This window comes from Musca vetustissima, unplaced genomic scaffold (assembly GCF_032173495.1).
Source record: "Musca vetustissima isolate MV318-11 ecotype Yass unplaced genomic scaffold, APGP_CSIRO_Mvet_v1 utg7569, whole genome shotgun sequence".
Classification (NCBI taxonomy): Eukaryota; Metazoa; Arthropoda; class Insecta; order Diptera; family Muscidae; genus Musca; species Musca vetustissima.
Genome location: NW_026880143.1, coordinates 32,992 through 57,104, shown reverse-complemented (window position 1 = coordinate 57,104; position 24,113 = coordinate 32,992). Strand labels below are relative to the sequence as shown.

The 24,113-nt window shown below is 31.5% G+C and overlaps 1 protein-coding gene across 1 annotated transcript; it reads right to left on the bottom strand.

Annotated features, from left to right (window-relative positions):
• Positions 1-4,478: 4,478 nt before the first annotated feature.
• LOC133325533 (uncharacterized) lies at positions 4,479-20,346 on the bottom strand. Its single transcript, XM_061534273.1, has 3 exons — positions 20,300-20,346; positions 20,155-20,243; positions 4,479-4,789 (listed from the first exon to the last, which is right to left on the bottom strand). Exons 1-3 carry the CDS (start codon positions 20,344-20,346, stop codon positions 4,479-4,481), a joined length of 447 nt encoding a protein of 148 aa, XP_061390257.1.
• Between the last annotated feature and the right edge of the window lie 3,767 nt (positions 20,347-24,113).

Sequence of the window (24,113 nt, the reverse complement as noted above, 5' to 3'; positions counted from 1 at the left end):
TAATTTTTTATCTCGTATTTAGTATGTAAGACGATATCTATATACATTTACAATAGTTTTCATTATTTGTTTTGGAAAAAATGTTCACTTGAATTTAATGTGTGGCCAGGTTACGTCAATATTTTTTTGAGCCAATAACGTTACTGAAGTTTTATGTAGTTAATCGGATCATTTAAATGACATTTGCATGACATTTTAACAAAAAACTTGATGTGTGGCTAGGTGCCTTAAGAAGATTTAGGGAAATTTAATTCGGAACAATTATGTGTACCAATATTTAAAAAATTCTCCATGGTTTTATTAAACACAATTCGAATAAAACAATTAGTTTTTAATTCTAACAAATCCAACTTGATGTGTTGCCATGTAACTTCATGACAATTTCACATCCTTATCTTTACTGTAGTGGTGTATTAGTTATACAATACAATGCTATATAAATCATTAAAGTGAAATTTGTAGGTAATTTGGAAATCAACTTGATGTGTGACCAAGTGCCTTAAGAAAATTTTAAAGAAATTTTAGGATATACAATAGCTGTACTAAATTTTTTTCATTGTTTAATTGCATAAAATTAGAGTTAGTCTGGTATATTTTTAATTTTAATAAATTGAACTTGATGTGTGGGCATGTAACTTCATGGCAATTTCTAATATTTAGCGTTACTGTTGTGGTGCATAACCACAGACATCATTAAAGTGAATTTTGTAGGTAATTTGGAAAACAACATGATGTGTGACCAGGTGTCTTAAGAACATTTTAAAGAAATTCTATGACATACATTAGCTGCATTTTTCATTGTTTAATTGCATAAAATTCGAACTAGTCTGGTATATTTTTAATTTTAATAAATTGAACTTGATGTGTGGCCATGTAACTTCATGGCAATTTCAAATATATAGCGTTACTGTTGTGGTGCATAACCACAGACATCATTAAAGTGAAATTTGTAGGTAATTTGGAAAACAACTTAATGTGCGGCCTGGTGCCCTAATAATACACACTAAATAAAAAAATTTGATGTGTGACCAGATGACTTTGCTCACTATTTTTTAAAATAATATTAAATTGTTTTTCAATTAACCAACTTGGTAAATGGCCTGGTACCTATGTAATTACTACACAATCATTCAAGTATACTGACAGAAAATTTATTGTGTGGCCAGGTGTCTTAATAATAGACACTATAATTTCCATTACAGTGATGAAATTTTAACTAGATTTTTATCAAATTAACTTTGACTAAAATTAAGTTTATTGGCATTTTAAAAATGTGAATTGATGTATGGCTATGTAGCTCAATGTGGTTGACATTTCATTTAACGCTGGCATTTTTTATGCCTCTGGTGTAAACATAACACTTTAATTAAATGTCATACAATTCCATAAAATTTATGAGACAAGATATATTTATTAGGTCATGCAACAAGCGAAAGTCAGCTGTTTGACTTGAGAAAAAAACAGCTGATTTTCGCTTGTCAACTATTTGGACTTTGTTTACGTTTTCAATTCACAATAATGAATTTTGACAGCAAATTTGAGAAGCAGCTGATATTACACAGCAAGCGAAAGTCAGCTGTTTGACTTGAAAAATAAACAGCTTAATTTCGCTTGTCAACTATTTGGACTTTGTTTACGTTTTCAATTCACAGTAATGGATTTTGACAATAACCTTGAGAAGCAGCTGATATCCAGATGGTCTCCCTGGATGACCTTATTAACAGGCCTTGCTTATGAGAGTACTTTCACACATAATACCTTTTATAAAGGGCTAGTTATATGGTCACCCTGTGTAGATCAGCTGTTTTTCATGTTTACTGTCAAAATGCTGTTATTGTGAAATGAATTCCATATATGAGAAATATCCTTAAAAATTCAATTTTTTATTACAAAAATAAAAAAAGGATATTTAATTTTTAAAGAATTCAACCTTGACAAATTTGTTTTTGATATTGAGTCGAGTACACACTATCAGTTTAAGTCTAAAATTCTCTTATCGTTAAGTGACTATAAAATTACGGACAAAATTGTCACATGACAAAAAAATATTTAGGCGAAAGTGTTATTCAAATGTCATCTTCTCCTTATATAGTTCTTGAACACAATACAATTTATCAGGGCTTATTTATATGGCCACCCTTTGTAGATCAGCTGTTTATCATGTTTACTGTCAAAATGCTGCCATTGTGAATTTATTTCTATATATGAAAAATCACATAAAAATATTTTTTTATTACAAAAAAAAGAATATTTAATTTTTAAAGTATTCAGCCTAGACAAAATTAAGTCGAGTACACACTATCAGTTTAGCTTGTCAGTTCTCTTATCGCTGGCTAACTGTACAATTTCGGACAAAAATGGCCACAATGCAAAATAAAATATTTCAGCGAAAGTGCTATTCAAAACTCAAAGTGTATACATCGCTTTAAACGTAAACAGCTGTTCGTGAATTAAAACAGGATTATAAAGTCGAGTACACACTATTTGTTTAGATTTTTAATTCTTTTATCGCCTACAGAAAACTCATGTTGTATACACCACTTTAAACGTATATATAAAAAACAGCTGTTATTGAATTAAAACTGGACTATAAAGTCGAGTACACACTATCTGTTTAGATTTTTAGTTCTCTTATCGCCTACTGAATGTAAAATTATGGACAAAAATGACGAAAAAATATTTTGGCGTAAGTGTCATTCAAAACTCATGGTGTGTACACCGTTTTAAATTAAAATATAAAAAAAAACAGCTGTTCTTGACTCCTGTGTGAACTATGTTAAAGTGCATTGCCTGTGTTCTATTAACCATTTATTTCATTAATTTGTCAAGTGGTCATATGGTTTAATATGTCTACATGTCATATTTATTTATATTAAGGTGAGTATACACTATCAATTTAGAGTTAATTTTTTTGTATCGATTACAGACTTTCTAAAAACCAAGAATATTTTTGTGAACATTTGAAAGATGGTGGATATAAACAACCACACGATCAAAGAAGCAAAAAATATAGCAAAACTATTTTTTCTGAACGGATTATGTGCAAGGCCTATTACCTCATAATAGACATTGCACCCAGAAAGTAAAAAAGATAGACCTATGGTTCCTTTTGAGAATATGCATATAATCACTTTCTGAGTCGATTTACGTATGTCCGTCTGTCCATGTATTTTTGTGAACAAAGTACAGGCCGCATTTATTATCCGATTTGGATGAAGTTCACTCATTTACTATTGAAATTTCAATTTAAAATATCATCATCTTCCTGGATGACATCATTATATGGCCCTGATAGTGTGTACCCGGCTTTAAACTTAATAACAACAGAAGAACAGCTGTTTTGTTTCTCCTAATGTGTGAAACATGATACAATTACTAGGTAGTCCATTTAGCACAGCTGACTATTCGTTTAACTTTCAAAGTACATAGCTGCTAATTGAATTCAACGTGCAGTGTTGCCAACCATGTGAAATGTTACTAAAAATATTGACAGATAATCGAAAAAACAGATGTTTTTGTTTTGATACGGCTTACTGCTTTTGATACCTGCTTATTGGATCATTGCGTGAACCATGTAAGGGCGCCTTGTAATTTCACTAATTTGTCATGTGGCCCTGATAGTGTATACACCACTTTAAACTTAATGATAAAAGAAAACAGCTGTTTATCGTCTCATGTGTGAACCATGGTACAATAACTAGGTAGTCCATTTAGCCCAGCTGACTATTCGTTTTACTGTCAAAGTGCATAGCTGCTAATTGAATTCAAAGTGTAGGGTTGCCAACCATGTGGAATATTACTAGATAAAAATTTGACAGATAATCGAAAAAAAACAGATGTTTTTGTTTTGATCACCTGATTATTGCATCATTGTGTGAACCATGTTAAAGGGCCTTGTTACTTCACTAATTTGTCATGTGGCCATATGACTTCATACTCGTATATGCCATGACATGTGAACCCAGCTAGCTTAATATTTTTTTAGTTTTTTCTTATTTAAATTTTAAAATTCTAATAAGAAATCAAACTAATTTTTTTTTCTAAAAAAAAGTTGCTAATTTGTTGTTTTTGTTTTTTGTATATAAGTACATTTGTGGTTCCTTCGTGTTGTTGTTGTTGCTGTTGTATATAATTAGCATTAGAGATGTCAGTGGTTTCGTTTTACATGATAAGATAAAGACAGACAGATAGAGAGAGATATATGCGTTAAGTATGTAAGGTATGCATGTATGTTTGCTTGTTGTTGTTGTTGTATGATGTGAAATGTTTTGTTCGGTTTTGTTCAGCCTCTTCATTTTTTTGATCTGTTACACTCGTATTAATAATAATAATAATTTTGTTCCATATGTTTTGTCAAAAAATTTTTTTTTCCTAAAAACAAAAATATCCTTTTTCGTTAGGCAGATGCTACAGGATCCAAAAAATAATTTTAATATGCACAGGAAAAACAATTCTATGTGATTTGTTTGGTTTTGGGCTTAATACCACATCGACATGGCCATTAGCATCATAATTATGGAATTAATAGTGGCAACACTACCACTCAGCAGGGAAGCACCACCACCATTCATCTCGGAGATATTTTCGGGGGCCTTCAATTCGATTTTCACATACTGGCGTATTTCACCGGGCAACACCTGACAGGAGAAATTGCCCACAGTTGTGCTGGTATAATTGTAAATGGTTAGACTGTGTTTGTTGTCCACCTCGTAGTTGCCCACCACCAGGGTAATGTTGCCATTTGTAATGGGCAATTCATCGCGGTACCACAATATTGAGTGATGGTTTTCTGCAATTAGAGAGAGAGAGAGAGAGAGAAAGAGGGTTAAAATAATAAAATCACCCAAAACAGAAAAAAAATAATAAAAACTATTATTAAATTTAATCCGAAAAAAATTGAAATTCCCCCTCTTGAGAAATTAAACCCCGTGGCAGCACGTGCCGCCGTTACAAAAAAAAAAAAAAAAAATACCCACATCATCAGCTGACAAGCAGCACACGATATGCTGCCGCCGCTGCTGCCAATAAATACTCCCACCATTAAAAATATTTTAATGCGGGTCTATTATCAAACGGGTATTTATAAATTGAAACAAAAACAACAATAAAACAAAATTTTGATAATGAATCGAGTAATTAAAGGGAGTCAATAAAAATTGTCTAGAAAATGAAAACGAAAATAAAATTGAAAGTGATTTCTGAAAAATGAGGGGTTTCACTCAATTGGATAAAATCAACTTGAAATCTAATCCATAAATTGAAGAAAAGAATATTACTTATTGAATAAAAATTAAACATTTTTGGGGTGAAAATATTATTACAAGCCGATGGCAACCCTGTCATTGGCAATAGCTGCACTGTTCCGGTACATTGTATTTATATTTTATTATATTTAATAAAATAGAAAAAATGCAAAAAAACTCCTTTAAAATAGTCGGTTTATTAAATGATTCATTCAAGTGGTATATAAAACCGGTTACTTTTCATTACATAACCGGTTTTTTGCTATCATTTTCAAATGAATATTGAAGAAAATAATTCTAATCTCAATAATCTATTTGGTAAATTGTTTTAGACGATTTAGAAAACCGGTTACTTTTTTTAAATAACCGGTTACTTTTCTATAAATAACCGGTTATATGTTAAAATTTTTATTTATTATCTAATGAATATTGAAGAAAACAATTCTAATCCCAATTTTCTATTTGGTAAATAATTTAAGAAAACCGGTTACTTTTATCGATAACCATTTTTTGGCTTATTTTTATTAGTCTTCAATTATTTATTAATGTATTTTTTATTATTTTAAAACCGGATTCTTTTTTAAATAACCAGTTACTTTTTAAATAACCGGTTACTTTTTTAAATAACCGGTTCCTTTTTGTAAACAACCGGTTTTGTGTTAAAATTTGTATTTATTATAAAATGTATATTGAAGAAAACAATTCCAATCTCAATAATCTATTTGTTATATGATTTTAAAGCGATTAAGAAAACCGGTTACTTTTCTATAAATAACCGGTTACTTTTCTATAAATAACCGGTTTTGTGTTAAAATTGAAAATTAATATTGAAGAAAACCATTCTAATCACAATTTTCTATTTGGTAAATAATTTTAAAGCGATTTAGAAAACCGGTTATTTTTTCTATAACCGGTTTTTGGCTTATTTTTATTAATTTTCAATTATTTATAAATGTATTTTTTATTGTCTTAAAACCGGATACATTTTTTAATAACCGGTTACTTTTTTAAATAACCGGTTACTTTTTTCAAACTAAACCGGTTACTTTTCATTAAATAACCGGTTTTATGTTAAAATTTTTATGTTTTATCAAATGAATATTGAAGAAAACAATTCGAATCCCAATAATCTATTTGGTAAATGATTTTATAGTGTATTAGAAAACCGGTTACTTTTTTCTATAACCGGTTTTTGGCTTATTTTTATTAATTTTAGATTATTTTTTTAATTTATTTAATAATGTAGTTTTTCTTATTATTTTAGAACCGATTACTTTTTTTAAAAACAAACCGGTTACTTTTCATTAAATAACCGGTTTTGTGTTAAATTTTTTATTTATTATCAAATTATTTATTGATGTACTTTTTATTACAATTTTAAAGCTGGGTACTTTTTTAAATAACCGGTTACTTTTCATTAAATAACCGGTGATTAAGAAAACCGGTTACTTTTTTCAAAATAAAATTAAAGTAATTTTAACTGGTTTATAACCGGTTACTTTCGTATAAATAACCGATGTATTTCGTCTGCTTTTTATTATCGTTTTATATTATCCAAATAAATCTTCTAAATAATCCATATACTAAATGATTTTAAAGTGATTTATAAAACCGGTTACTTTTGTTCAGTAACCGGTTTTTTGTTTCTCTATTTTTATTAATTTTCAATTATTTATTAATTTATTTATTAATAAAATAATAATTATTGATTTCACAGCATTTGGAAATTACATATGAAACCGGTTAGGTGATTTTTTATATCCGGTTACTTTTTTAAATTTAACGGTTTCATGAAATTTAATTTATTTTTCATCTTTTGTAACATTCTCCTAAGTTTTTACATTTATTTCCAAAAACTCGCATATAAAAACCGGTTACTTATTTCAAAAAATCTCGAAAGCGAGTAAAATTAAGAAAAAATTGCAATTTGATATAAAATCGAATTTTAATTAACATGAAAGTACATAGAAACCCGTTTTCCTAATTTTTTATAACCGGTTACTTGCTTCTATTTTAGTCGTTTTAGTAGTTTTTATGTAATTTTCATCTGTGACAATATTATTTATTATTTTCCATTTAAGGTGTCTTTAAAATTCGTATGTTAAAACCGGTTACTTATTAAAAAAAAAACCGGATATCCCGTTGTATAATTATTTATTCTTATTGATTTTTTAACAATTATATTTAAAGGATTATGGATTTATAAATGATATTAAATTACATATAAAACCGGTTACTTTTTTTTTTTAAACCGGTTTTTTGACTTTATTTTTATTTATTATCAATTATTTGTGGTTTATTTAGTTATTACATTCTTTAGTTTTATTTGTATATACAAGAAAACCGATCTTATTTAGCAACCGGTTACTTTTTTAAAGTCTCCGAAAGCGGTTTTTTATTAAAAAATTGCAATTTTTATCGCTTCGAATTTTAATTTTAGTTATTGAAGTGATTTTTTACAAATTTTCAAACAAAATTGAAAGTACATGAAAATCGGTTACCTGATTTTTTATAACCGGTTACTTGACTTTATTTTAAAAATTTCAATTTTAGGTATTTGTCATCTGCGTTAATATCCTTTTGATATTTCAAAATTTAAAGTGTCTTAAAATCGTGTATAAAAACCGGTTACACATTTCAAAAGAAAACCTTGAAAGCTGTTATAGTAGAAAAAAAAAATAATTTATAATTAATTAGAATTTTAACCAAGTTTTTGAATAAAAAAATATTGATTTTAAATAAATTTGAAAGAACAGTAAAAACCGGTTACGTGATTTTTTATAACCGGTTACTTGATTTAAAAATTTTTTTAGGTATTTTCATCTGCGTTAAATCCTTTTGATATTTCAAAATTTAAAGTTTTAAAATCGGTTAATATTCTTTTAATTTCTCTAATTTTTAGGGGACTTAAAACCGGTTTATAACCGGTTACTTGATTTAATTTCGGCATTTTCACGAAAATGTATGTGTTTTTCGTTTGTGACAATATTATTTTATTTTTCTAATTTTAAGGGGCCTTAAAATCCGTATATGAAAACCGGTTACTTATTTCCAAACCCACCTAAAAGCCATTGAAGTATAAAAAAAATATAATTTGCAAAAAAAATATAACAAACACACCTTGAACCATTAAATAACGTTCAAACATTCTTGGCAGATACTTAATTTTTGAAGCTCCTTTTGGCTTCTTCCATGCGATAATAATCTCTTTAAGTGGTTCGATAGGTGTTTGCACACTCAAAAAAAAAAAAATCGAATGAAAGAAATGTATCATCGACCTTCGTGTTAAATGGGCAAAACTGACGTCATTTAAATGAGGTAATGATGCATATCTTATCACCCACAGGAACAACAAATTTTCGGCATTAAATTTTAAATAAATATTTGTTGTTGTTTTTTAACCATTGATAAAATATTCAAATTACGAGAGAGTGAGAGAGAGAATTCGTTATTTATTTCGCCCTTTTAAATTATGAAGAATTTTATTACGTGTTTTTTTTATTTTGATAGCTTTCAAATTTTATTATCTGTTTTCGTTCGGAAGAAGAAAAAAACAAACATGCTGGAAAAAAAGGAATTTTTAGGGTCCGAAAAAACGATTCTATATTTGAATATTTTTTTTTTTCATTTCAAATTCGTTTTAATTTCAATGCTGTTATTTTTATTGCTTCTTCGTTTTTTTCGTTTCTTTAACGCAAATCAACACCACCAACTACCACTTGTTAAGATAACATTCTTCGGGTTTTCTTCATTCCATATCCCATGGAGGAGGGGTGTGAACAAGGTGTGTGTACGTATGTCTGTCTGTCTGTATGTATGCACATAATTAAAGTGCGAATGAATGAAAACATTCTGGAAATAATTTATCTGACCAACAATGATGGCGCTATCATCGTTTTGGAAAAAGCAAAGATATTCAAACCGAAAAAAAATCTTTTCACATTTTTTGTGTGATTGTTTAGATTAAAGTTCAATGTCGATACCTTGAAATTTTAAATAAATAATTATCGAATAAAATTATCCATGGGATTTGGTGTGGGGGGATTTAATTCAAAACTATGTAAAATTCTTTTACTATCTATAAATAATTTATTAGAATTTTTATGGAAATTTAAAATTTCGTTGCTAATTTTAAGTTAAAAACCGATTATGGGTTTCATGAAACCGGTTCAGATTTGTCGTTATGGCCTAATTTATTACTATTTGTAATTAAAATTACTTAAAATTGCATTTTATAACCGGTTGCTTTTTTCAAAAAACCGGTTACTCGGTTTTTGGAAACCGGTTATTGGTGTATATACACATTTACTTAAAATATATTGTCAATTCCGATACATTTTGGAATAAAACATCGACTTTAAAATGCAATTAATTGTTTTAAAAAAAATCGGTAACCGGTTCTGAGATTCACATAATCGATCTTTTTTGTTTTCAAATTTATGATCTATATATTCTGCATAAAGTATTTAAAATTGCATATTTTTGAGCGATTACTTTGTTCACATAACCGGTTACAAATTTTTTACAACCGGTTTTTGGATGCATATGCTCATTTACCTAATATACCATCAATTTGTCTATAGTGTTAGTTGTTAGAATATATTAATAATTTATTGTAATTTTTAATATCGAAATGTAATTTCTAATATAAAGTTAAAACCCGGTTAAAAGTTAAAAAACTGGGTTACATGTAACCGGTTCAAAGGTGTCGTTACGACCAAATTTATTTCTATTTGTAATTAAAATTACTTAAAATTTCGTTTTGTAACCGGTTACATTTTTCACAAAACCGGTTACTCGGTTTTTGGAAACCGGTTTTTGATCAATATACATATTTTCATAATATATAGTCAATTCCAATGTATTATGGTATAAAACATCGGCTTTAAAATGAAATTAATTGTTATAAAAAATCGGTAACCGGTTCTGAGATTCACAAAACCGATTTTTTTTTTTGGTTTCATTGAGACTCACAGGTGATTTATGATCTTATATATTAACTTCTGCAATGAAAGAGATTTAAAAGTGCATTTTATGAACGTTTACTCTGTTCACTCATTCATTCATTTACTCATTTACTTAATACAGTTTCCATTTGTCTACATTGTTGAACATAATTAGGATAGAAAATTAAATTACCCGATTTAAAAAAAAAATTGATAACCGGTTCCGTGATTCGTATAAGCGATTTCGTTTTGACTTTATTGCGATTCAGAGATTTTATTATGACCTTATATATTATTTTCTGACATTAATTTGCTTTAAAATCGCATTTTTTAACCGGTTATTTTGTTCACATAACCGGTTACTAATTTTTTACAACCGGTTTTTGGTTACATTTACTCATTTACCTAGTATTCTATCAATTTGTCGGCATTGGTGAATATAATTGCGAATAGAATAGAAAATTAAAATATCCGATTTAAAAAATTTATAACCGGTTCTGAGATTCATATAACCGATTTTTTAGTTGCAATAAGATTCAGATGTTATATTAATGACTTATATATTTATTTCTGAAATTAATGTGTTTTAAAATCGCATTTTGTAACCGGTTATTTTGTTCATATAACCGGTTACTAATTTTTTACAACCGGTTTTTCGGATACATTTACTCATTTGCCAACAATTTGTCTACATTGGGGAATATAATATTGAAGAGAAAATTTAATTACTTAATTAAAAAATATGTAACCGGTTCCGAGATTCACAAAACCGATATTTTTCTTGTCGTTGAGATTGCGAGATTCTATTATGCCTTTATTTATTTACTTCTGAAATAAAATCTATTTAAAATTGCATTTTATAAATGGTTACTTGTTTCATAAAACCGGTTACTCATTTTTTTATAACCGGTTATAGGTTGCATATGCTCATTTACATAATATAAAGGACTTATAATCGTTTTTTGGTACGGATTTTTGTCATTTTAACATTTCCGGATATATTTCTGAATTAAAAGTGATTTCAAATTCGGTTTTATAACCGGTTACAGCGTTTTAATCATCGGTTACTCATGTATTAGAAGCGATATTTTGTACCTCTGTCCTATTTGATAACAATTTCGATCATTCCTCTATATTAATGTTCCTTGATTTGTATTTTGATTACTTCCAAAAACCGGTTACTTATTATAAAAAACGGGTATTTTAACCTTTATTTAAAAAATAAAGCAATTTTGTCGATATTAACATTGCAGAATATATTTCTAAATAGAAAAAAGGTTTTGAAATCTATTTATTATTCTAAATTAAAAGTGATTTTAAAATCGGTTTTATAACCGGTTACATTGTAATAATCATCGGTTACTCGATTACCCGGTTATAATGTCCGGTTATTCATGTATTACAGTCGGTTTTTGATACCATTGATCTATCTAATAACTGTTTTAAGTATTCACGTATAAATATATTCCCTTATTTTTATTTAAATAACCGGTTACTAATATCTTCGAACCGGTTTTTGACAGCATTTTGGAGTTTTGGTACCGGTTTTTGACATTTGTAGTTCAGATTATCATTATATGATTTATTTCTGAAATTTAAATGTTATTTACTTGGATTTTTAAACCGGTTACATTAGTTTATGCACCGGGTTTCATGTATTTTAATCGGTTTCTGAAGGGAATATTTGATTTTTCGGAATGCTTTGTGAATTTTTCTATATTAAGAGTTCTTTTTTTATTTCTAGCACTTTTTAGAACCGGTTTTGGCACCGGTTTTTGACATTTGTAGTTCAGATTATCATTATACGATTTATTTCTGAAAATAAAATGTTATTTAATTGGATTTTTAAACCGGTTACATTAGTTTAAGCATCGGGTTTCATGTATTTAAACCGGTTTCTAATGGGAATATTTAATTTTTCTGAATGTTTTATGAATTCTTCAACATTAATAGTTCTATATTTTTATTTCTAGCTCTTTTTGGAAACGGTTACTCATTAAAAAAATGAAATTTCATCACTTTTTTTAATTATTAAAAAATTCAATTCAATAATTTATTTTTTAATCAATTAAATTTATTTTTCCTATTAAACGCCCATTGTTCTAATATTTGATATTTATTTTTAAAAGCTTTTGGTATTTTTTTTTTTTAATCTTCCCCGCAAAAATTCCACCCAGAACCGCAAAAAAGAATTAATTAAAAATCTGTCTATTTTCGTAATTTGTTTACCAAATGTTCGTCTGGGGGGATTAATGTTTCGTTTTCGCATTCTATGGGGAATAGATCATTAATTTCTACAATTTAACTAAAACAAAAAAAAAAAAAACTGAGGCCTAAATGTGATATTTTTTGAAATAGAAGAAGATAGAACACATTGCCTCATTTTTTCTCCCAGAGGGACAGACAGCCATCGAGGGAGAAATATTTGGTTGATATTTGCCATTTGGATATTGTCAGCATAAACGCAATGCATAGGCGGTGGCGGCTGACTAATCAAATGCCCCAAAATACAACAACAATAAGAATAACAACAATAACAACAAAAACCCAAATTTAATTTAGTTAATTCATTTGTGTAGTATAACTATCCAAAAAAAGCTCAAATTCCCCAAATTCTCAAAACATGTCATGCAAATGCTTTTCGCATTGCATACTTTTAGGCGTTTTTTATTTTTGGTAAATGCCATTTTTTGCATGAAATTCTTTATTGCCATTATCATGAAAAAAACGAGTACAGCTATTTTAATGTTTGAAAATAGCAATAACAACAACAACAATGAATGACTACAACAACATCAATATATAATTAGTCCTGTGTTTGGTTTGATATTCCGTTTTTTTGTAAAGGCATTTCTCATTGCATTACTGACTGGCTGACTGACATCCTATGCGTCGAAATTGCGTCCTTGACCAAATTTTTCCGAGGAAATGCTTTTACAAATGACTCAGCGTATGGTTAGAGAAACAATAATTCAAACGTTATGTCCAATTAAATTGGAATTTAGAACACTAAGCATTTGTGTAAAGGACATCGATGCCATTTTTTTTTGTTTTTGTTGGAAAAAAATGTTTGAAGGCAATTTTTTTATTCAATACCAATTATGAGATCCTGAGTGGCGACTATTTTCAAAGGACAACAATCTTGGACATTGAATTCTTAGCTTCAACAATTTCAAGCCGCTTCAGGATTGCAATGTTAGAGTCTAAACGCAAGCAGAGAGTCACGAGTCAGCGTCATACTTTTTCGCCGGCGTGAAAACCGAACGAAAGAGTTAGCGTTAGCGGCACAAAATGTCAATTATTTGTTTTCATTTTCCGACAGAAAATTTTACGTTGTGTAATGTCAAGGAACTTGGATAAAATTATCGAAAAAATTATTTTTCTTCCATTTTATTATTAATTCGTTAATTCGTTTTTAACAGCACTGCCATATGTTTTGATATAAATTCTCATTGAAATTTGGTAGCACTGCAGATTTTTACCTTAAATATGGCAACTCAATTGAGAGCAAGAGAGAAAATTTGAGTATGACGCTGAGCAAAAATGAATTAAATCTATTCTAGCGTCAAGCCGCTAGACGTGAACGTCAGCCGTCGCGATTTCCCGTTGCCTATAAGAAACACACGGAAAACGACTGTCGCTGACTCTAGACTCTATGGTTGCGTTTAGACTCTTAAGATGGCTTCTTTCATTGTAAAAGAATTAATGCGAACGGCGTTAAAATTCAAGTTTGACTCTGACATTCCTTTATAAATTGACATTTCATACAAAGCCAACTTAATATGCCATGCCTGAATCCTCGTATGTGTTTTCCCCCTTAAAGAATAAAATCCCCTTAAGTTCCGGTACACTGGGAACAAGATCTATAAATAAGGTCACCCAGGTAGCAATCGAAATCGGAAAACAGCTGTTTTTTTTCTCTAGTCTAATGTCAAAAAATTCGACATTGTTTACATTTTCCTAATGTATGTCAATTCACAATAATGAATTTCGACAGCAAACTTGAGTGGCGCAGATATCCAGCTGGTCTCCCTGGATGACCTTATTTATAGGCCATGACTAGGGAAACATTGCTTAAAGTTAGAGAAATCAGTTTTATGGATATGGGCCTGAAATTTTTTCAATTGAAATAATGTTGGACCCAGGACTGTTTTTCCATAGAAAAACGGTCGCTATGAAATGTTTCTATTAAAAAAATGGTCTCCAAAGTCTGAAACATAGGTCCGATAGGTAAAAATCTGTCCTCAGATATATGAATTGTTATGCGCATAAATAAACCAGTAAGGAAAGATCAAAAGTTGGACGGGGCCGACATACAACAGATGTTAATATCTACAAAATCCTGTAGATAGAACATACATAGAATCTTTGGAGGATCATTGAGGTGGAATCGGGCGAAATTAAATGAGCTATGTAGGTAGGTATTAAAACCAATTGGAAAAACCCCACACACCAATTGGAAAAAACCCCATTCTGAAATCTATGAAAAATTGCATGTCGAACGGGCAGACTTGAATATCACTCTATATTCAATTTAATATATTCTGCCAAAATTTCGTGTAAACTAATTTAGTACCCTAGGCCAAATTTCGTGCGAATCGAAAGATATATAGGGACTTTGGTGCACCATTTACCTTCAATCGGACGAAAATATATATGGGAGCTATATCTAAATCTAGACCGATTTTCACGAAACATGACAGAAATCACTCAATTCAATACGTTATGCGAAATTTCGTGCAAATCGTAATATACCTAGGGACTTTGGTGCACCATTTACATGAAATCGGACGAAACTATATATGGAAGCTATATCTAAATCTAGACCGATTTTCACGAAACATGACAGACATCACTCAATTCAATACGTTATGCCAAATTTCGTGCAAATCGAAAGATATATAGGAACTTTGGTGCATCATTTACATGAAATCGGACGAAACTATATATGGGAGCTATATCTAAATCTAGACCGATTTTCTCTAAACTTGGCAGACATCACTCAACGCTCACTTCAGTACGTTATGCCAAATTTCGTGCAAATCGAAAGCTGTTTAGGGACTTTGGGCACCATTTACCTTAAATCGAACCAAAATATATATGGGAGCTATATCTAAATCTGAACCGATTTTTTCTCAATTTCAATAGGGTTCGTCCTTGGGCCAAATGAATGAGCTCTGCCAAATTTCATCCAATTCGAATAATAAATGCGAGCTGTACTTTGTTTACAATTTAACATGGTCGGACGGACATGCGTAAATCGACTTAGAAAGTGATTCTATGCATATTCTCAAAAGGAACCATGGGTCTATCTCGATTCCTTTTGCCTGTTACAAACATATGTACAAAGACGTAATACCCTGTACCAAAGTGTGATGAAGGGTATAAAAATAGTCCTCAGATTTAACCCGAATATTGCTGTAATTATTTTTTTCGAATTGTGGGACGAAACATTCAGCGTCTCTAGATTGTGGGCCACTGAATTCCAAAATTTTATTTGTATCCTTTTTTCTTATCAGGATAATAGACAGGATCAATTTTTGGGCTGTGGCCATATTTTCACACTAGCACTGCTCGGGTACAGGTTTTTTAGATGATTTATTGATCGTGTTATGAGTGTGACCATATGGTCACGCTAGCACAGCTGATTTTTTTCTATAAAAATTTTAACCCAAGGATCTGAAGTTCAATTCCTAAGATATTGTTGCTACTATTTAAAATCAGTGTTCGAAGATACAGAGTTTCTTTGGACATTGAGAATTCATAGTTTCAAAAATTTTAAGCCCTAAAGGTTCACCTGAGGAAAAGATTTACATAGGGTTTGAGAAATAAGTTTTAAGGATTTAGGGAAAATTTTTGGGCTCCAAAGCCTGAGAAATATGTTCCATAGGCAAAATCTGTCTGTCAGAGATTGAAGGTTTCTTCATAAATAAAAGAAATTAGTCCAGGGGTAAACTTTTTTCTATAAAAAAATAATTTGCGGAGCCTGAAAGTATACAGGTACGTTTAGATTTACGAAATCCACTCGATTCTAAATGTCAATTCCAAAGCGAATACCTCAAATATAATATACTGGATTTGTTGACAGGATTAACGTGACGTATACGCAATGGAATTGACGTTTGAGATCGAGTGGAATTAGTAGTCTAAACGTAGCCTACGTCTATAAAAAATTTCCAAAATTGCCTAAAATTTTATATATAATATTTCAACAGAGGTCCTCCTTCGGATCGAAATTTCAGAAAAGAAATTTATAATTTTTCTTTTCCTCTATAAACACTAAAATGCGTTTACATTGTACCGGATTTCGTTAACCCCAGTGGGTTTAAAAAACTATGTTTCCAGAACTCAATTCCCTTATCAGTATCGAAGTTTACGAAATTTTCGCTTATAAGGTTTTTATGATTATTATTCAAAGTTCTTTGTATGGTTCATGAATGGGTTTAAAAAGACTTGTTTCCAGAACTCAATTCCCTTATCAATATCGAAGTTTACGATATTTTCGCTTATAAGGATTTTATTATTATTATTCAAAGTTCTTTGTATGGTTCATGGATGTACAACTGTTCCCGACCTTATTGCAAATATTTTGTACTTCGATTCGTCTGTGGGCAAAATTTGTTTCCAGAAGTCAATTAATTGCCTTATCAATATATTTTTGGTGAATAGGATCTTCATGTCTCTGATCCAATTCCATGAAGAAATGTCATCTGAATGATATTGAAGGTAATAGCAAGGAGATTTTTATTTCTTTCGGAATTTGATAGACTTTTAATTGTAGATCATAGTGAATAATCCTGTAATGGTCTCTCACAGATAATAGTCTGTTGAATCAAATCTGAACATAAAAATAACATGAACATTAATATGCCGTCTGGACCAAGGGCTATGGGTGGCTATCAGTGGATGTGAATGATAGGGGCTCCAAGTCTCTTATAAGATTGTTGAACTTTTAGGTAGCCTGATCTTGTTCTGTGAAGATAGATGCGCCATGAATTGGCGGCAGAAATTGAAGGAAATATCAGGGAGATTTTTATTTCTTTTGGTTCCATAGCTGTATTTTGTTTTTGCCAAACTATAGCTCAATCGTCTCCTCCAAATATATTGTACTTCGATTTGTCTGGGAACAAATCTTTTTTTCCAGAAGTAAATTGCTTTATCAATATATTTTTGGGGGCATTCCAATTGAAATGTACGATATTTCAGTTTATAAGTGTTTTTATTTTTAGGGGTTCGTTTGGGGAAACCGTTCTTATTCAAAGTTCTTTGTATGGTTCGTGGATGTACAACTGTTCCCGACCTTATTGCAAACTATATTGTACTTCGATTCGTCTGTGAGCAAAACTTATTTCCAGAAGTCAATTCCCTTATCCATATATTTTTGGGGAATTTCAATCAAATATTACGATTGCGGAAACCGTCATTAATAAAGGTTCTGTGTGTGGTTCGTGGATGTACAACTGTCCCGGACTTTATTTCAAATATATTGTACTTCGATTCGTCTGTGAACAAAACATGTTTCCACAAGTCAATTCCCTTATCCACATATTTTTGGGCGAATTCCGATTGTGGAAACCCTCATTATTCTTCTGTGTATGGTTCGTGGGTGTACAACTGTTCCCGATATTATTGCAACTTTTTCCCGGCTAACTTTGTGGCATTCTCTTTCGGATTTTTACCCACTACTTTCAGAATTAAGCTGACATCTCTCCGATTAAGCTTCTTTGGTCGGCTAGTGCGCAGTTTGTTGACGATAGTACCAGTTTGATTGTAGTTATTAACTTCAGTTTAAATAGTTTATTTACTAAATTTTAATAATGTGTCTATTTTCCCTGGCGAATTTTTTCCGTTGTTGTGCTGAAACTATATTGGTGTGTGGCAAGAACAAAATACTGTTTCAGGAACGAATACCACGGGGATTCTAAAGTCTTGGCTACAGATGAAAGAAAAAAATCGGGCAGTAGGGTTCCCTATTAGTTCCACATTTATCAGGTTGTAGAGTTGGAATAATCCCGACAGCATTTCAAATATGAGGAAATATCAACTGTGGAACAGATAATTCGAGGACTTTTGGTCAGATTTGGAGATAATTTCCTCCAACTCATTGCATGTCTCGTTTAAGGTTCCTGAACTTCCGTATGGCTTGATCCTTTTATGTGAAGATGGAAGCTCGATGACTGCGACAGAATTGTAATGCGCCTTTTTACCCTCTGAATATGCTACTATGACTGCATGTGTATGATAGGGTCTTAAAGATTCTTTTCAGATTCATGCATTTCTGGATAGCTCAAGCTATCTATTGACTTGGATTTTGAGACAATTTTCTCCACTTCACGGTATATGCATGATTCGGTCTTCAAGTCTCTTTTCAGATACTTGAACTTCCGGATAGTGCAAGCAAATGAGCAGCCAGTTCCGCGAAGAAATGTGCAGAAGAACGGTGATGCACTTCTTTGTCATCTGAATAGGCTGAATTTTATTGAAGGTAATAGCAGGAAGATTTTTATTCCTTTTGTGAACTGATAGACTCTTAATTGTAGACCATAGTGAATTCTCCTGTAATTGTCTTTCACAATGTTGAATTAGACCTGAACATAAGAATACCATAGACCAAGGTCAATGTGTATAGGGGAATGAGGAGCTTCAAAGCCACTTTTAAGATCCTTCAACGTAGCTTGATCCTGTTCTGTGAAAATAGATACGCCATAAACAGCGGCTGAAATGTGATGTAATTTTTTGCCATCTGAATGTTGAATGTTATTGAAGGAAATTTTTGTCTTGGAAAAATTTGTGTAAAAATTATGAAGGAGACCTCTTTGATACTTTCTGGCTTAAGATAAGTTGATGTGCCTCTAAAAATATTTGAATAGCTCCTCTAAAATAAAGTAAAGACGGGAGCAACAAAAACTAGATACAATTAAAGAACCGGAACTAGTACTGATCGTTCCTTTTGCAAAATATAATCGTTGAACTATATCAATACGGGACGACCCGATTCTAGAATGAAGGAAGGGAGATCAACATTTGATGGCAATCGGAACATATAAAATTCCATTGATTTCCGCCTGCTGAACGATTGCATTAAAAGGACCAATAACAAGAAGGAACGACCGGGACAAAAGGAACTAGATAAGAGAAAGAAACGAATCTAGTTCCGATTGTTGCTTTTGCGAAATATTATATTTGAACTAATTCGTTCCGGAATGACCCGATTTTAGAATGAAGAAAGAGAGTTTAACATTTGGTAGCAATTGAAATTTTAGTCATCCCGTCAATCGAAATAACAAAAATTCCATCGCTTTCCCCTTGATGAACGATTGATTTAAAAGGGATGAGAAGAAAAATGAACGATTGAATTAACTAGATTATTGAAAGAACCGAACCTAGTTCCGATCGTTCCTTTTGTGAAACTAAATCGTTTGAACTAAATCGTTCCGGAACGTCGCAATTCTAGAATGAAGAAAAGGATATCGTTCTTTCAATTGAATTTTTAAACGTCCGTTCTTATCGGAATATCTAAAATTCTATCGATTTCAGCCAAAAAACGATATCGTCATGATTACAAATCTTCACAAATTCCTGCACAAGGAATCAAACTCTCTTAATTTTTTTCTACAATCCTGCGAAGCTAAACTCAGACATTCTCTACCATTTTCAGGATGTGTTATATGACCTGGAAATTCCATCGTCTACCCATTGTCTTGCTTTGCCTTTTGCAATTCTTTCTGCAAGGTATGCCGCTCCCTTCCTTCCTTTCACTAAATCGTTTCGGAATCGGAAACCTTTGTTCGCCACACTGGGTCAAATGTTCGTTTAGACTGTGGTGGGCTATTACCAACAATTATTTGCCAACACACTTACACATATTTTGCAATGTTGGTTACACACATATGTGTATCCGACATTTGAGGTTAAGTAGAACAAAAAGTTTATTAGTAATTTTTTACAACAACCGATATACTTACCATTGAAATTTTTTGGCGCACATTTCAGGGTTACATTTTCTCCCTCATGTGAAAAATAGACAACGTTTAGTTTATTTTCAAAATAGGGTCTTGTGGCTGCCGAAGTGTCTTTGGTTGGTGAGGACACATCGCCGTTGGTGGGAACCTCTGGTTCGCTATCATCGCTGTAATCGAATTCTGTGGAGGCAACATCTTGTTTTGATTTTTGTTGTTGTTGTTGTTGGTTTTCCACAGCATCGATGCCTGCAAAGGAAAGAATAAACAATGAGTTTTTTTGTTTGTTAAAAGAGAGACAAAGATAGTGAGGAAGAGAGAAGGGTGGGGAGCATCGGGAGAGAAGATAAGAAATAACAATGGTTTTTTTTCCAAAAGGATTTAGTTTTCCTTCTGTTGCAATTTTTATTCTTCTATTTCTGCTTAGGAAGGCAAAAAGAGCATTAGCAGCAAATTCCGAGATCTTTCTAAGGAGACCACGACATATGAGAAGTTTCGTTAACAAAAGCATCGGAGGAACAACACCAACAACAAAAATTATTAATCCATATTTTTTGGGGTGTGTGATGATGATGATGATGAATTGTCATGTGAGATGTGTGCAATACGAAGAACGCCAAGATATGGAATTTAAGGAAATCGAATGCTGACGATGACTAAGAAGGCAAAGGCAAAAAAATATGCAATTTTTTTCCTGACGTTGTTGTTCCATATTTTTTTTCTTGTGTGTTTAAAAAAAATGTATTCAAAAAAATCTCACACATTTTTATCCAAGCAAACAAGAAAGCGAACGAAGCCCAACCACTCATCGTCCATATGGATGAACCTGGTATTATCCACCCATACACATCGATGTGTACATATATGTATGTAGATGTGTGGCAATGCATGTGAGTTCGTGCGTGCTGGTATTCTTTTTTTTTTTTTTTTTGTATTTTTCAAATATTGCACACGCATTGTATAACTGTTGGATGTTGGCCCGGTTTGTCTCTTCGTCTGTCTGTCTGTCTCTCCGCCGTCAGTCTTTCTTATGACGAAGTGACTGGCTGTTTGTCCCATTCCCGCACTTCACACGAAAAGACACCAAACTTATATCCACTATTTGGGGTGGAGGGACGCGGACGGACAGACGGTTGGCAAACGTCATGCCTGGCTGTCTGTCAGTCCGTCCGTCCGCATGTCTTTCAGTCTGCCACAATGGTTATGCTGATGTGTGCGTGCGTTTGTGTCTGCGTAAATTTGGCTCCGCCACTAGTGGTATACATTTTTTTCTATGTGGCGATGATGTCAGAATCAGAATGTAGTTTTCCAATATTTAAATATTCCAATATGCACATTCCACCAAAATAAAAAAATCGGACAAATGCACAGCAACAAAACACACAACAAATAATATTTGTTGTTGTCAGCTACTGCTACACAACATTGACACATGACCGTATTGGCAACAGTGTTGGTTTTCAAGGGCCCCACCGTAATAAAATGAAGCAAATTTTAAACACGAAGGTCCTCCTATTGTGTGCCAATTGTTGAAGTAAGCCAAGAGACATTTGACCTTTCACTAAAGTTTCTTTCTTGAAAAAAAATAAATAAAACACGAATTAAATCGATATTCCAAAATTTAATTTTATTCAAAATCTTAATAAAACTTGCATTTACATACAGCTTCTAATTCCATTTTCTACCATGACTATTTTAAAAATTTGCATATACATACAGTGTCTAATTTCAAATAAAAAAAAAATTGTCTACTACGATGATCCCAATTTGGGTTCTACAAGATAGTTTCGTAATAAAATATAGAAATTCCAAATACTTGAAAAAATAAAAAGAAAGAATTACATCAATATTCCGAAACCTGAATGTTATTCAAAATCTTAATAAAAATTGCATTTACGTACAGCTTCTAATTCGAAAACGTCATAAACATTTCACAATTCACATGACTATTTCAAAAAATTGCATTTACATACAGTTTCTAAATCCAAAACGTCCCAAATATTATTATACAGTAGATATCGGATATAAGCACATCTCATATAAGAAAACATCGCATATAAGAAAGATTATCAAAAACATCGAGCTTATACTTTCGTATATCCGATAATTCCATATAAGAAAAAAAAGCATATAAGAAAGAAATCTCAGGCATTTTTTGAGTTTCTTATATCCGATATCTACTGTATAAATATATTTTCTACCAATATTTTCTAAAATATCATCTACCAAGACGTACAAAAAAAATTGCATTTACATACAGCTTCTAATCGCAAAACGTTCCAAAAAGTATTCAATTAACACATTTTCTACCGCGCCTATTTTACTATTGTCTACAATGATGGTCCAAAAGGGGCATCTAGAAAACAGTTCCATACAGATATTATTATTACATTCCTTACTGATATTAAAGAATCACACCGAATATTCCGGTCACAACTTCTAGAGTTGAGTAATTTCGTCCCTAAAGAGGTTCAATTTTTTCGGTTCGCTCCTCAAGAGATCATTCTTTTAGTTCCATATGTCCACTTAATTCATAAATGGTTCCATTCAAATAGCAAAGATTACGAAAAGAGATAATTCTCTTCTAGAGTTGAGTAATTTCGTCCCTAAAGAGGTTCGATTTTTTTCGGTTCGCTCCTCAAGTGGTCATTCTTTTAGTTCCATATGTCCGATGAATTCTTAAATGTTTCAATTCAAATATCAAAGATTACGAAAAGAGATAATTCTCTTGAATGTCTAAAAAATGCCTTGATCACATCATAATTTCTATTTTAAAAATTTGCATTTACATTCAGCTTCTATATCCAAATTCTACGTCCAAAAAAACGTTCGAAAAAGGCATATTGGGCTATGTGGCTTTACAAATGTCTTATGTTGATAACTTGTATTTATTCCGCCCTGATGCGAAATTTGCATATGCGAATTAAATTCAAATTTGTCAAAGTTCGACGTTTGTCTTCATTCTAGGAACAGCCTTTTTAAAAGCAGATTTTTGTTGTAGCGCTGCAGCTATTATAGAATCTGCAGAATATTCTAGAGTTGGACAATTTCCTTCCTGAAGCAGTATGATATCTTGCGGTTCGCTCCACAAAATGGAACTAGCTCATTCATTTAGTTTCTATTAGTTGAATCGTTCATTGATATGCGTCAGTATATGATCACAGTTTCTACAGTAGGGTAATCTCCCTCCTGAAGAGGTTTGATTTCTTTAGGTATTTCTCATGTAGTTCTATTGTTAGGATTACATCCTAATTCCAAAAATATTCTATACTTCTATGTTCCAAAATGGGCTTGAAAGAAAAAGGTTTTGAATTTCCTCTTCAGATATTGAAGAATTATTTGGAATATTCAGATCACAGTTTCTACATTTGGATATTCTCCTTCCTTCCTTCTTTGAAGAGGTTCAATATCTTTCGGTTCGCTTTGCAAAATAAATAGGTCATTAATTTAGTTCCATAGTTCAATTGTTAAGTAGTGCATATCCGTTAAGCAACGGGAAGATCAAGGTTGACAATTGAATGTCTAGATAACATCCAAATTTTCATTTACATACACCTTCTACAGTCGAATTCGGATAAGCGAACGCCGGTTTATCGAAAAAAAAAACTGTTAATTGAAACTAAAAATTTTAAACTTTTTTCTTTATTTCGCCTAAAAGAAAACCCGGTTAATTGGAAATCTGTATAAGAGAAAGACTGTTCTGGTGTGATGCCAAATGTCCGAACCTTGACACGGTTGGATTTAATTCGTAGATGCAATTTCGCAACAATAGTCGACATAAATACAACTTATCAAGTAAAGACATTTGTAAGCCACATTGCCCAATATGCCTGATGAGCCGCGTAACCAACAGCGAAACGCGACGCATAGTGTTGGGAATGTAGTACCCCTCTGGCTTTCCTTTTCATTGCAACTCCGATCATGAAGCTTATCTCGAAAGAGAAATTAATGAACGATTTTTTTGT

What these genes read in the sequence shown, in the direction of transcription:
- LOC133325533 (XM_061534273.1), bottom strand. Translation starts at nt 20,346, where the DNA reads ATGTTGCCTCCACAGAATTCGATTACAGCGATGATAGCGAACCAGAG. An exon ending in GCGATGATAGCGAACCAGAG is followed by an intron (nt 20,244 to 20,299) that starts GTTCCCACCAAC and finishes GGCAGCCACAAG; the next exon opens with ACCCTATTTTGAAAATAAAC. An exon ending in TGCGCCAAAAAATTTCAATG is followed by an intron (nt 4,790 to 20,154) that starts GTAAGTATATCG and finishes CTCTAATTGCAG; the next exon opens with AAAACCATCACTCAATATTG.